The following is a 13631-nucleotide window of genomic DNA, read 5'->3' as shown; positions in this document are numbered from 1 at the left end:
TATCATCGTATGCATTGTCGCATTGATGTGAAAGAAATACACCCAAGACATAATTAAATTTTTATACAGACACCATAATATTCAAATATATAACAAGTACAATTTCGGAACCATGAAAAAAGCAACCTACCTAGCCAATCATTTTGCATAAACAAAATTAAACACCAAAAACCAAATAGAATCTCACAAATCAACACAAATAAAAGAAAAAGACTTCCGACACACCTTTTAATCACAACAGTCACTATAATATTCAAATCCCACAAGAAATACGCATTCATCTCGTCATATCTTGCCCCCTATTATTTAAAACTTGAGAGGTGAGTGTGTGCGCCAATCAGCGTGCAGGATTTTTCCCGCGAATTCTGTTGCACCAATTACATTCAAGTTTGGTTCCCGCGTTAAGCAAGGCCAATGGCGGTGACCGAGGAGTCCATGCAGCGTAAATACGACCTTTAAATCGCCAATACTGGCTAAATTATCACCCTGACGCACGATCCAAGCCCTGGGGAGGAGGATCTACGGTGGAGGTGAGCGACATGAGGTGTTAGGAGGCTGTAGGAAGCGAAATAACTGTAGAATTGAGGGATGGGTGACGGGGCTCCCCAATCTGTATTTTGTGTCTAATCGAAATGGCGGCTTGAGAATTCATATTTTAAGGTGTGGTTTAGCGTTTTTTCTCATTCTTTGGCCTTTCTGCGATTGCAAATAGTCATATGCACCTGTATTTGCCCTCAGGTGTGAGCAAGACAGGTGGGAATTTAAATGAGAAGGTCGGGTAAGTAAGGGATGGTTACCCTGTTTGTCTGTTTGTCTGTCTGTCTCTTTCTCATGGCGCTGGGAACCATTTCATACTGCAAACTCCCTTGATTCCGTGCTGGGTGAGGCGCTTTGCTGCTCCCTTGACCTATGTGAGTGTTGCAGGAGTGTTGCCTGTGTGTTCTTGGCTGTAGTGTTAGGTCAGTGTTATTAGCTGTGTGTGGGGGAGCTGGTATTACAGTGTGCCAAACATCTGATTCGTGTTTTTCTGGCAGGTTCCTACGGTTTTGTGACCAGGCCGGGTGTTTCCTTGATATTTTTGCCGTTCTGTGTTGTCATGTAGAGTGTAGGTGGGGTTTTCTACTTGGAAATGTGTTAAAATGGCTAATTTCGTGTGTTTCTGGGTGTAATTCGTGTTTTTCTACGTTGTCTTTGTGCCTAACTAGTTTTCACGTTATTTTGGGGGATATTCTGCAATTTTACGTTGTTATTTTCGGTGTAGGTAGATCCTTGTTGTTGGGAGTGAGTTGTAATGGCTGGTTTCGTGAGTACCCGGGGATGAAATTCGCCTTTTTCTACATTATCTTTCTGTTACCATGTGTTTTGCGTATTTTCTCGTTATTTCTGCTGTTTTGGTGTGTTGTATAGGCCAAAGACGTGTTTTTGTGATAGGCAGTGTGCTATGAGGGCTAATATCGTGAGTTACTGGGGTGAAATTGGTGTTTTTGTATGCTGCTGTTATGCCTGCCTTATTTTCCGGCCTTTCCTTGGTGTTTTGTGCACAAATCAAGGTGTAGACTTAATTGTGTGGCCATAAAGGTGTTTTGAGCATAAATTTCAAAGTTCCTGGGGTGAAACTCATTTTTTGCTGATATTTCAGTTATTTGTTCTATTTTATTGCTTGACCTATTTTGTGGGTGGTAAATATTAAATTTCTTGCCTGTTTCAAGTTCATGGATGATTTTTTATTTATTTTTTTTTTTTGGGGGTGGGGAAGTGATATTTTTTAATGAATCTGCTAAGTTTCCTCCACAAATTTGCTGTTTTATTTATTTTTGTTTATTTATTTATTTATTTATTAGTATTTTTTCCTACCCATCCTTTCTTAGTGGCTGGAAAAAGATGTTTATAAGGGTTCCATATGTTGCTTTTAGTGTATTGAATTATTGGGTACTGCAGTGAAAGGGTCAGCTTGTGATCTAATGTGCTGTGCCACATGCGTTACTTTTGATTTCATACAACTTTCCCATTTCTCTTTATCTCTGTCCCAGTGTATAACAAGCTCAGGGGCCTGGTGGGGGAGTGTTTAGGGCAGAGGAAGCAAGTACAAGCCATTGGGGTGTGCAGGGATTTAGAGCAGAGTTACTCTAGCCCTTGATCAGTGGTATAGTTACAGTTTTTGCTGCCTGGGCAACTTGTGGCCTTTAAATTTGTGCTCTTCCCAGAAGTAATGCAATATTACAATGCACATTAACCCCTTGAATTTTGTGTGTATATATATATATATATATATATATATATATATATATATATATATATATATATATATATATATTTTTTCCACAAACTAAATGGCTTTTTTTAATAAAGATGTATTTAAACCTGTATTTATCGTGAATATGGGTTTAGGCGTAATCATCAATATCATGCACATGCTTAATAATGCAAGTGTCTAAAAAAATAAATGAAAAAAAATAATAAGCTTTACAAGTTAGGTTTGTTTAGGTTAGGAAGCCAAATTTCATTGATCTTTACTGCCTCTCATAAACCAGCTTCCCACCAGGCTCATGAATAACACTTATTCGGACATTAATGACTGCCTGTCAAATATTGCTACTAAAATTTCATGAAAGTTTTTTATGTTAGGAAACCATCTTTTATAAAGTTTTACTCCCTGTCTTGAAAACCCCAGATTCCCATGAGACCCATAGATAACACGATAAAATAATGTTGACAATTTTTTTTCATAAGTTTTATGTATAGAATTATGTATTACTTTTCCCTACCACATCTCATCTCTGAGATGTCGACAGAAGGCATCTTGCAAGAACACCAATGTTTAAATTGAATAAGTTTCCCCTAGTTTTCTGCATAGGATCATGTATTGCCTTACCCACCATTCATCTATTGAATAGCAACATAGTAGCCTTCATGTGTTGACATCAGGCATCTATTTGACAGGGTGTGCTGGTGGCAGCATAATGCACCTGCCGAACCTGTCCCCCACAGCACTAGCAGGCAAGACTTCCTCAGGGGACTCAATGGATGATGATTCCTCAAACTCAGTCATGGGGTACGGCAACCCATACCTGGCGTCTGGCATGTCCAGGGAGATCGGGAACAACTTGACACAGGATCCTGATGCGGCGTATCGGTACGTGGGCAAGCTGAATGCCCAACGGCAGGACAGCAATGGCTGGAAGATGGACAAGCTGTGCGACAGCAGGAGCAACGACAGCCCGGGCCTCGGTGACTGGCTGGCCGAGGAAGAAGGGGAGAGGGAGCCAGAGGTGGAGAGGAACGTGGAGTATTTCAGTGCAGAAGAAAATGCTGATGAAGTGGAGGAGGAAAAGTTGAACACAGAAGATAAGCTCAACACAGACGATGAAGACAAGTTCAGCACGGAGGAGGATGCCAAGTACAGTGAGGAGTTCGACTCCAGCACAGAAGGTACAGGCAGGGAGAGTGCAGATGAAGAAGGGGCCGGGGGAGGGCAGGATGCCTACCTTCCTGAAGCAGACTTCCTTTCCCCGGCCTGGCTTGACCCTAAGATTCCAAGCAAGAAGGAACTACAGCCTAGAAGGAAGCTGCTGTGGGACAGTGGGGAGGAAGGCAGTCTGGGTCAAGAGGAGCACTGGTCAGGCACCAGCAATGGGGAGGCAGAGCCCAGCCACACAGAAAGTGAGGAGGATTGTGGGACCAAGCCAGAGGGAGCAGCAGCAGACGCCTCCTCAGGATCACCCCGTGCCTGTCCCGTCCTCTGTTTTGATGAGTACGGCAACCTCACTACCTCCTATCAGGACCCAGGCCAGCCTCCAGTGCCTGAGCTGGCCCCCAACCTCATTCCACTGCGTGCCACCGGTGAGGACAAGTGTTCCTCCCCACCTGTGGACTCCTCACCCAGCACACCACCGGTACAGGAACCCAAGGTGCTGCGTCCCAGGACCAGAATATCACAGGAGAACTCTGAGAGTGCAGCACCACCACCACCAACACCAACATCCACAGTAGTGTCAGAGCAGGAGCTGCAGCAGGCCTTCAAGGAGGAGTTCAATACAGCCGCCACCAGCCGTTATGGCCGAGCCCGCAAGCGCAAGACAGTTGACGGTTTCTTCTTTGGCACCATCAACTTCAACGAGCTGCGGAAGATCACTTCTGGGAGTCCCAAGAAGGCTAGCAAGGGCACTGCCTCCAAGAACACCAGCCCCGACCAGAAGTACAAGACCAGGGAGGAAACGCGGCCAAGTCCCACGGCAGCTGTGGAGGCCAAAGATCTCAAGGACCTCAATGAGAACGGGATAAGAAATCTTGATGTGCACCCAATCAATGGAGAGGCAGAGATGATAGTCCCTCCCCTGGAAACAGTACAAATGGACCAAGCCAAAGATTCCACCTTCATAGTACAAAATAGGGACCTACACACCAGGGAGGAGAGGACATCAAGGCGCCGCTGCCGCAGTCTGGAGACAGTGCCAACCACCACCAGTGTGGCAGGGACAGAGGGAGCCAACCCAGACCTTGCCCAAGAGATGGCTGCTACTCTAGAGGCCACTACTGCCAAGGGTACTGATGGCAGGGCAAGCAGTGCCTCAGTCCAGCAGACAACAACACTATCCAGGAGAAAGTGGCAGGGAAGCAGGCCAGGGCGCCGGCAAGTCAGGACAGGGTATTTGCAGGGAAGGTTAAGTGCAAGGGCGGCACTGAAGGACAGTCAGGTAGTGCCTCGGCCCCGGTCACACCGCTCCTCTCGCTCTGCCACGGCGCTGGCCCTGGCCAGCCAAGTGGCCCCTCCTGCTGCCTTGCAAGATTCCAGTCAGGAACCCATAAGTGAGGAAGTGCACATCAAAGAGGAAGTGGGCATCAGAGAGGAAGTGTACATCAAAGAGGAAATGGACATCAAAGAGGAGCCCCTGACAGAAGATATGATCAAGAAGGAGCCAACAGAGGAAAGTCAGCAGGACATGTTTTTAGCTCCATACCAGTCCCTCACAGATGGACAGGAAGGCCCTGCCACCCTCACCAGGAGTCGCAGGACCTCATATGCCAAGGCTGCAGAGGAAAAGGTAAGGACTCATTCTGTTGCTGATCAGGTGGCAGAGTGGAGAAGAATAGCAAGGTAATTATGTACTGGTATGTCTGCAGCATGAGAAGCTAAGAGGAGTGTCAGGAACTAACTCGTGGATGAAACCATTCTGGAGTAGGATACAAAATAGATAAACAAATATAGAATGATGGAAAAACAACTCAGATCCTTCCATCACAGGCGTCATCCATCACCAAGTCTGGCAGAGTCATCAAGAAGCCACAGCTCATTGACATATCAGTGGAGGACAAGCGGCAAAGACAGACTCGAGAGCAGCAGAGGCAGAATGAGGCCCTGATTAACTCCAGCTTAGAGGAGGTAAGAGAGAGAGAGAGAGTGTGTGGGTCATTAAGCTACTCTCCTTATTCCCTATGTACATTTCCCTCTTCATTCCCCAGTAACCTTACCTTTTCCACAATCTGCCTTCACATGCATCTTCCACCTGATCTGCTCACAGTCTTACCCTTCTCCCCTGACAGGAGCTTACCATGTCCTCAGTCAACATGCAGGTACTGGAGAAGGAGCACCCCTGTGAGTACATGGTGGGGGACCTGGTATGGGTGCATATCCGAGGCAGTCCTCTCTGGCCCTCCATGATCTCTTATGACCCAGTTCTCGGCCAGTACAGCAGAGTGGCAACTAAGTGTGAGTTTGGAGTCAAGTTGTTTTTTGCTTGTGTTGTGGTATTTGGCTTTTCATTTGTGTTTTCTGCAGTTTTTGTATGATTAGTTTCATAATTTTTGTTGTATAGTTTAGTATGGTTTAAGTTTCCCAGGCAGTGACAGGAAGTAGCCTGTGTGTCCTGTAGGAGAATTGAAATGAAAATCAGTGATACAATGGTGCATGGGATGTAGTGTAGTAGGCCATAAAACTCTTCCTTTCCATCATGGGCTGATGGGCTAAGACTAAATGATGTGTGTGTGCCTGGTGTATAGATAGACAATGAGGCTAACTATTTTATCCCTCCCCTGAGCAGCCTCTCCTCTCCTGACAGTGAACCACGTGCTAAACCGGTACCGAGGCATCAGGATGTATCATGTACAGTTCTTTAGTGACAACTCCCTCACACACTGGATGGCGCCCAACAGCGTAATCCCTTATGAGGGTTACGACAAGCTAAAGGAATATCTTCAGGACCTCAAGGCTAAGGTGGGTGATGGTTTTGGCTGGGTTCTTGGTCCTCATCTCTCCTTTACTTCCAGTAGTTTCTTCCATGATTTTGGTTTTTGTGGAAGGTTAGGCTAGAATCTTAGGTTACAGGCAGATGATTATGTTGACCAAACTTACCATTACTTCTGCAGATGAAGGAAACGACAAAGTACAAGAGGGTACAGTATGAGGGTTTCCTGAGGACTCTCTTGCACATGAATAAGGTGCCTGGACAGAAAAAACGTGAGCGATGGATGAAGGCCATTGATGAGGCCAATGTTGCCATGGAAATGGACAGGTAAGTTTGTGAAGGACAATATTGGTGTTATGGGGTAATGTTGTTCGTTCCTCCTTCCATTCATGTATTCATCTGACACTATTTGTCACTGGTCGCCTTTCTGTGCCATCAGGTATGAGCGCATCCAGAAGTACACCTTTAAGGCAGAGGATGTGGCTGCTGATGAGGCAGATACAAACCGAGGAGCCAGACTGTCTTCCAGGTACCACCGAGGAGGGCCAGGCCAGACCACCAATGGCCAGCCAGAGAAGAAGAGGCGCGGCCGACCCAAAAAGTCTTCCCTACCCGAGACAGCAAATCGTGTCAGCAAAACTGGTGGAGATTCAACAGATGGGGAGTTCTCAGGGTTTGATGACCTGACCGCTGAAGCAATCAAGCAGAACAGAATAGCACTGGCCTCTAGGCTGCACCGCCCCAAGGAGGATTTCATGACCTATGCCCGCCAGCACCTGGATGCCTTCATGCAAGACAACCCTGGCATCTCGGAGGAGGCAGCTCTAACTAAACTTCGCTGGCGTTGGAGGAAGCTGACCAGCGGCCAAGGTGGCCGCTACAAGGGTGCCGGGGGAAAGCGGAAACACCATCGGGGAGGGGAGCTGTCCAACGGGTGGGATGACGAGGAAGGCAGCAGTGGCAGCAACAGTGGAGGCGGGTCGGCCAAGCGGCAGAGGCTGGAGGAGGATGGTGGGCGAGGGGTGTACAAGGTGGTGCGGAATGAGAAGGTTTGCTGCCGCTGCGAGGGGGTGAGCTCACGTGCCGGGGCTGACATGGTGCGCTGCAAGGGCCTCTGCTGTGGTGTCTTTCACCTGGGTTGCCTGGGCCTCACCTCCATGCCACGCCGGGACTTCAAATGTGAGGAGTGCCTTACAGAGCGGCACCCGTGCTTCATCTGCAAGTCTTCAGTGGGCCCAGTCCAGCGCTGCACTGTGCCCTTTTGTGGAAAGTTCTACCACGACACCTGCATCCACCGGTGGCCGCAAGTCTCCAGGCAACGGCAGCAGGAGGTTTGTGCAACTCAGACTCAGTTGTGTTCAAAAGCCTTGCTTCAAATAGTCTCGTGAAGAATGTTTGCCATGTCATGTATTTGTAGCCTTTTCCACACCCAACAGCTTTTAATTTATGTTTTTTGCAGAAATTTGTTTGTCCACGTCACATCTGTCACATGTGTGCTGCCAATGCAGATGATATAGGAGACTCACTGGCCCGCACACCGCCCTTCACCCGCTGCCTGCGCTGCCCCACCACCTACCACACAGGTGAGTCACATGGGTGTCCACCACATGGTACACTTCTTGATAAGATGTCTGTTGATGGATGTGTATTACTTGATGTTTCCTCATCCCCAGGTGAGGGTTGTCTGGCTGCAGGGACGGAGGAGGTCTCCCAAACTAGCCACATCTGCACCAAACACCTCCAGCTACCAAAGAATATATCTCATCATGTCAATGTTAATTGGTGTTTCTGTTGCTCAAAGGTTAGTGTTTGCAATAGTGTTGATTTTGTAAAGCCAGCTGTTTTGGAGTGAAAGGTTAAAAGACTGAGATTTAGAACATTTATATATATAATGGGTTTGAGAGGATAAAGAGTTAATGGCTGTTGTGGACTCATTCCAGGGAGGGTCTCTTCTCCTGTGTGATCAATGTCCTGCTGCCTTCCATGCTGAGTGCATGAAGATCACCACCCCGGAGGGCGGCTACGTGTGCGAGGACTGTGAGAACGGCAAATTCCCAGTGTATGGTGATGTGGTGTGGGTCAAGCTTGGCCTGTACAGGTGTGTATGGCGAGGCACAGGTGTTGGGGTGTTTTCTGCTAAGGTTATAAGTGCAGAGGTTGTCTTTGGCACGCTTAGTTTCCATTCTTTTCAGTTTTAAGTCTTCAGTTCACTTACATTCTGTTATTTCATTTGAATTATGTCTGTAGAGAATTAAGTTCATAATTAAAAGGGACTTCAGTTTTAGAAATGTATTCTAGCAAGTTGTCCTGTATGCAGGTGGTGGCCAGGCCAGGTGCTGCATCCACGGTTCATTCCAGACAACATTGAAAACCTTCCACACCAGCAGGGCATGTTCTGTGTCCACTTCTTTGGCTCCAATGACTACTATTGGGTCACCAGGGGCAGGGCCTTCCTCTACCAAGAAGGGGTGAGTCTTGGCTCTCCATCATTGAATCTTTCAATTTGCTTAAGCATGTTATTTGATAATTGTATCTGTTTATCTTAGTACCTTGTCAACATTTCATGTCCTTTTGAAAATTGTTTCTTTCCCTATTACCAATATATCAATATTGGACCAGTAGGGGTTTCATTTGTGTTATTCTGATTTGCATGTTAATCCAAAGGAGATTTTTAGTGTAGGATGTAGGTATACAGTATTTGCAGCACAGACTATTTCCCATCAGGACAAGGGATCAAGAGCACAGTCAAGCAGGACCCTGGAGATACAGTTCCGACGTGCTGTTGATGAGGCGCTGGAGGCCTACAAGGAGCAGAAAGCCAAGAGAAATTTGCAGGAACTGAGGTGGTCTGAGAAAGGAAACCTGGTGAGTGGTAGAGGTTCAGGAAAAATCTTGATTGAACTTGATTCTCTATATTCTTATAGAAGGTGCATTTAAGGAATTTAGCTTTTTAAAACTATTGTCATCTGGCTTCAGAAACCACCTCCCTATGTACGGCTTGATGCCAACCGGCCAGTAGGTAACGTGCGGCTCAGCAAAGTGGACCTGGCGGCTGTCAACAGGTGTGACTGTGAACCCAACTCTGAAAACCCTTGTGGCTCCGACGAGAAGTGTCTGAACAGGTGTGTTTCACTGTTTGATCTGCTGCTGCTGTGTGTGTGTGTGTGTGTGTGTGTGTGTGTGTGTGTGTGTGTGTGTGTGTGTGTGTGTGTGTGTGGTGTGTCTATAGTGTCAGTGTCACCTCTGTAATGATACCAGTAGTAGCTCTTAGCTTTTACTACACTACTTCCTGTCCAGGATGCTGATGTTTGAGTGCATGCGGGAGGTGTGTGGGGCCGGGGACCGCTGTGGTAACCAGAGATTCCAAAAGAAGAAATATCCCAATGTTTGCTGCTTCAAGACTGAGGATAGGGGTTGGGGCCTCAAGACACTGGATGACATCAAGAAAGGTAAATATGTCACCCATTTAACTTGCACCATTGTTTGGTTATTTTCTATCAGATTTTGTCTTGGTGACTTATAGATCCACATTCATGGGATGGATGAACTCTGCAGCATGTATAAAGAATTTTTAGCTTATATACATGATCTACTTTTTTCCTGCAGGAGAGTTTGTTATTGAGTACGTCGGTGAACTGATTGATGATGAGGAGTTCCGGCGTCGCATTGAAGAGATGCATGACATAAAGGAAGAGAATTATTACTTCCTCACCATAGACAAAGACATAATGATTGATGCAGGACCAAAGGGAAACCTTGCTAGGTGCGTGGCTGCCTCTTCTGTTTTCCCTTGAGTTATTCTTACACTTCCATCCTTATGAACCATTAACTTCTTTTAGCCATTTCGATGTGAAATAGATGGATATTTTGCCTCCAGGCTTCAGCATCTAGAGTGTAATTTATTGTATGTCACCTACAGGTTCATGAATCATTCTTGTCAACCAAACTGTGAGACCCAGAAGTGGACGGTGGGTGGGGACACACGCGTTGGACTCTTTGCCATTGAGGACATCACAGCAGGTTCCGAGTTAACCTTCAATTATAACCTACAGTGTGTGGGGACAGAGAAGAAGCGCTGCTGCTGTGGTGCTCCAAACTGCAGTGGCTTCATTGGTGTCAAAGTACAAAAGGTATGTACTGCTTTGTGCTGACATTTCAGATGACTTGTCTTTCTCTTGGTCATGCATTGGTAATTGGAAGTTATTAACCCCTTCCTGGCAGAGGATCTATATATAGATGTTTTGAAAACAAAATTTTTTGTCGGATCGTGTATATATAGACACTTGTTCTTATTTTACTGCACCAACTTGTAGTGTGGTCTTTATATTGATAAAATAAATAATTAATTATTTGGCATCTCAAAAACCCAAACACTGGTCAACATGGCCTCTCAAGGCTGATCACTGCTTGTGCTTTGTCAGTAGTGGATGTGCTCTGCACATCAGCTAATACTGAAAATTTTTGCATTCTTTACTCTTTTTTCTTTTTGCCTATCATGTCAAAGAGAAAGAACTGTACCACACGCCAGCAGTGTTGCCTAAAAATGAATAGGTACAAAACAAGTACCTATGTGAAAATTGCAAAGAAAAGTAGAAAAAAACTACATCCAGGTCACAAGTCCTGGATGTGAGTAACTCCAAACATTCATACAAACATATTGACATACATTACCACCAATCAAACACAAATAACATTTCTACAATAAGTCCTCGTTATACGGTACATATGTGTTCCTGAAAACCTTACTGCATATTGAATTTACCGTATACCGAACCCATTATAATATGTAATAATAGGGAATGCGTTCCAGCACGTCAAAAGTCATCCCTACAGAAATGAAAATACACGAAAATAATCATTTGAAAAAAATAATAAAAAAAAAAGTAAAGTACTGCACTAAAGAAATAAACAGAAAATGTTTTTATTGACCTTTCAATCGCCATGTATTCTATCAGATTATGTCCTTCCCGAGGCTAAGGGACAGTAGGGATTCCAGCCCTTACTCATCTTCCGCCGAGTGGGCAGACAAGGATAAGACGTCGTCGTCTGCACTGTCGGAAGCAGATGTAGAAGGGTCGGCAGGTGTGATAGGGACGACATGTCTGACTGGCTGGAAGAACGAGTAGATGTAGGACTGTTTAGTTTTTCTTGTTTTTTCATCACAGATTTCTTGATAAATCTTGATGCTTTTCTGTATGTCATGAGCCACTTTGCTACTCCTGGCAGGATTTGGGTCACGTTCCTTCTGGGTTTCCGGAGTTTTTTTCTATACCACTGAGACATTCTCTAAGAGTTTTGATGTCCAGGCCACGCACAGGTTCTTCCTCGTCTCCCTCTTTTTCTGCCTCCTGTGATGCCTTGTCTAGCTCTATAAGTTCATCATTTGAGAGAGATTCAGCATGGTTTTCCAAAAGATCTTGAACGTCATCATCATCAACTTCATCGAAACCAGCCCTATGGCACAGATTTACTATGTCATTTCTGATCGCACCAATGTCGTCTTTAGCGAAGCCTGGGAAGTCATGAGCGCATTCTGGCCATACTTTATTCCACGCCAAGTTCATGGTAGATGTCTTCACTTCGTCCCAAGATGACGATGTTATCTAAGGGGTGCTTGATGTTATACGACTTCCACCATTCACTGATAGTGGGCTTGCCAGACCCATCTGTGCCCTTTATCAGTTGCTGCATGCTTTAAGTGTTTGCCATGGTTATTATGAATATATTTGTGCTTACAATAGACCCTTTAATATTCCATCTATTCATGTAATTAGTAATGCATGTAAGTAATATGTAATGCAGTTAAAAAAAAAAAGGGAGGGGAGGGGAAGAGATAACAGGCTCCAAGGGTGGTCAAGTTAAAGGCAGTACTGTGAGTGGCGGGGAAGTGTGGCGTTGATGACGTCGTCACCCCTGCTCCCCCGCACTGGGCCCTCTCGGATGACAGGAGCAGATACCGTATCTGTGAATTTCTCTTACCATATATCAAATTGAGGGTAGTAATTTCAAAATACCGTAACTGAATTTACCGGATAAAGAACTACCGTATAACGAGGACTTACTGTATATAGATTCAATTGTTTGTTCTGTTTGCAGCAGGCCATATATAGTTTTCAATCTGGAGTACCCAATTGTGGGGAATCTATATATATATGTATGAATGAAAGTTGGTAGAGTCTACACATGGACGATTTTTATTTGGTAGTTCACTCATCTGCCCAGCTGCTGGGAAGGAGTTAAGAATGATGACTAATCTTGCATGAGTGGGAGGCACAGCAAGGGAATGTTGGAATAACTATACATATCTCATCATGGACTGAAAATGAGTAGTTCATGACAACTTACATAGGTTTTCTTTAATGTGTGTCTTCTCAGAAATATTCAAATCAGGTGTTGACTAATGTTGGACCTTCAGAATCTTATGAATATGAATAAATGCAGCCTAAGAATAAACATTTACAGTATTTTTCCCACTTACCAGGCAGAGATGGCGGGCCCAAAGAGGGAGAAAAATGGGAAGCAGCGAAGGAAACGTCGCCGGCGAGAGACTAAAGTGTCAGAGGATGAGTGTTTCCGGTGTGGGGGACCAGGTGACCTCATTCTGTGTGATGGTGCCAACTGCCCCAAGGGATACCACCTTGAGTGTTTAGGTCTCGACAAGCTGCCCAGAGGTAAGGAGGAAGACATTGCATGCTTTTACTCTCAGGACAAATAATTGTGGAAGCAGATTTCTAGTTTTTACCAGTTACTTTACTTCTTTGTTGTTAATACTTTGTCCTGTCTCAAGTGATAACATAAATCTGACAGGAAGCTTATAAGTGACTATTAACTCTTGTGGCATACTCAACAGTAGCTTTTGAATGACAACATTGATTTTGTACTGTCTTGAGGAGATACAAATTAAGTATGTACTGTGATACTTTGACTTGCATATCCCCTTCAGTTGAAGCTTTTTCATCATTGAATAGGGAAGTGGATCTGTCCATGGCACCACTGTGACGAGTGTGGCCAGTTGAGCACACGTCTGAACCGCTGCCAATTCTGCCCAAACTCGTTCTGCCGGCAGCACATCACGAGCAACCTACAACTCATTCCAGGATTTGGCAATGTGTGTCAGGACCATGACACCGAGGAACTAGAAACGGTGAGTCACTGTGGACTGCACTCAGCAAGGACCAAAGGAGTCACCTTTGAGTGTTTCATCATTCTTACTTTGGGTTTGAATCATTATAGCTTTTGAAAATTAATGTATTGTAGTTTAAATAACTGGGTGATGTTCTTCCACATTTTTTTTTGTTGGGAATCTTGCCTTAGACTTCCTCTCCTTTTCAGCTCAGAGGTCAGATGGAAACAACAGCATTGACTGAGAACATGGAGGGACAGGATCAACAGAAATCTGATGTGGACTCTGACTGTAGACAAGACAGTATGCTGCCCCACCCTTCTTGC

The 13631-nt window shown here is 45.2% G+C and overlaps 1 protein-coding gene across 6 annotated transcripts in view; it reads left to right on the top strand.

Annotated features, from left to right (window-relative positions):
• The first annotated feature begins 377 nt into the window (after positions 1-377).
• Positions 378-13631, top strand: part of LOC123519455 (histone-lysine N-methyltransferase NSD2-like) — a 14376-nt gene continuing 1122 nt past the window's right edge. The window contains exons 1-19 of one of the 6 annotated variants that reach the window (XM_045280755.1): positions 378-530; positions 2941-5042; positions 5243-5380; positions 5542-5707; positions 6039-6211; positions 6364-6509; positions 6622-7513; positions 7642-7765; positions 7856-7983; positions 8123-8280; positions 8500-8650; positions 8907-9047; positions 9159-9304; positions 9480-9631; positions 9789-9945; positions 10102-10312; positions 12664-12853; positions 13151-13326; positions 13515-13631. The exon at positions 13515-13631 is cut by the window's right edge and continues 1122 nt beyond it. In XM_045280755.1, coding sequence (XP_045136690.1) covers positions 2961-5042; positions 5243-5380; positions 5542-5707; positions 6039-6211; positions 6364-6509; positions 6622-7513; positions 7642-7765; positions 7856-7983; positions 8123-8280; positions 8500-8650; positions 8907-9047; positions 9159-9304; positions 9480-9631; positions 9789-9945; positions 10102-10312; positions 12664-12853; positions 13151-13326; positions 13515-13631 — 5448 coding nt within the window. In that variant the 5' untranslated portion in view covers positions 378-530; positions 2941-2960. The other 5 variants (XM_045280754.1, XM_045280758.1, XM_045280753.1 and 2 more) reach the window with 5 other exon arrangements.

This window comes from Portunus trituberculatus, chromosome 45 (assembly GCF_017591435.1).
Source record: "Portunus trituberculatus isolate SZX2019 chromosome 45, ASM1759143v1, whole genome shotgun sequence".
Taxonomy (NCBI): Eukaryota; Metazoa; Arthropoda; class Malacostraca; order Decapoda; family Portunidae; genus Portunus; species Portunus trituberculatus.
Note: the sequence above shows the minus strand (reverse complement) of the source record. Positions and strands in the feature narration are given on the sequence as shown.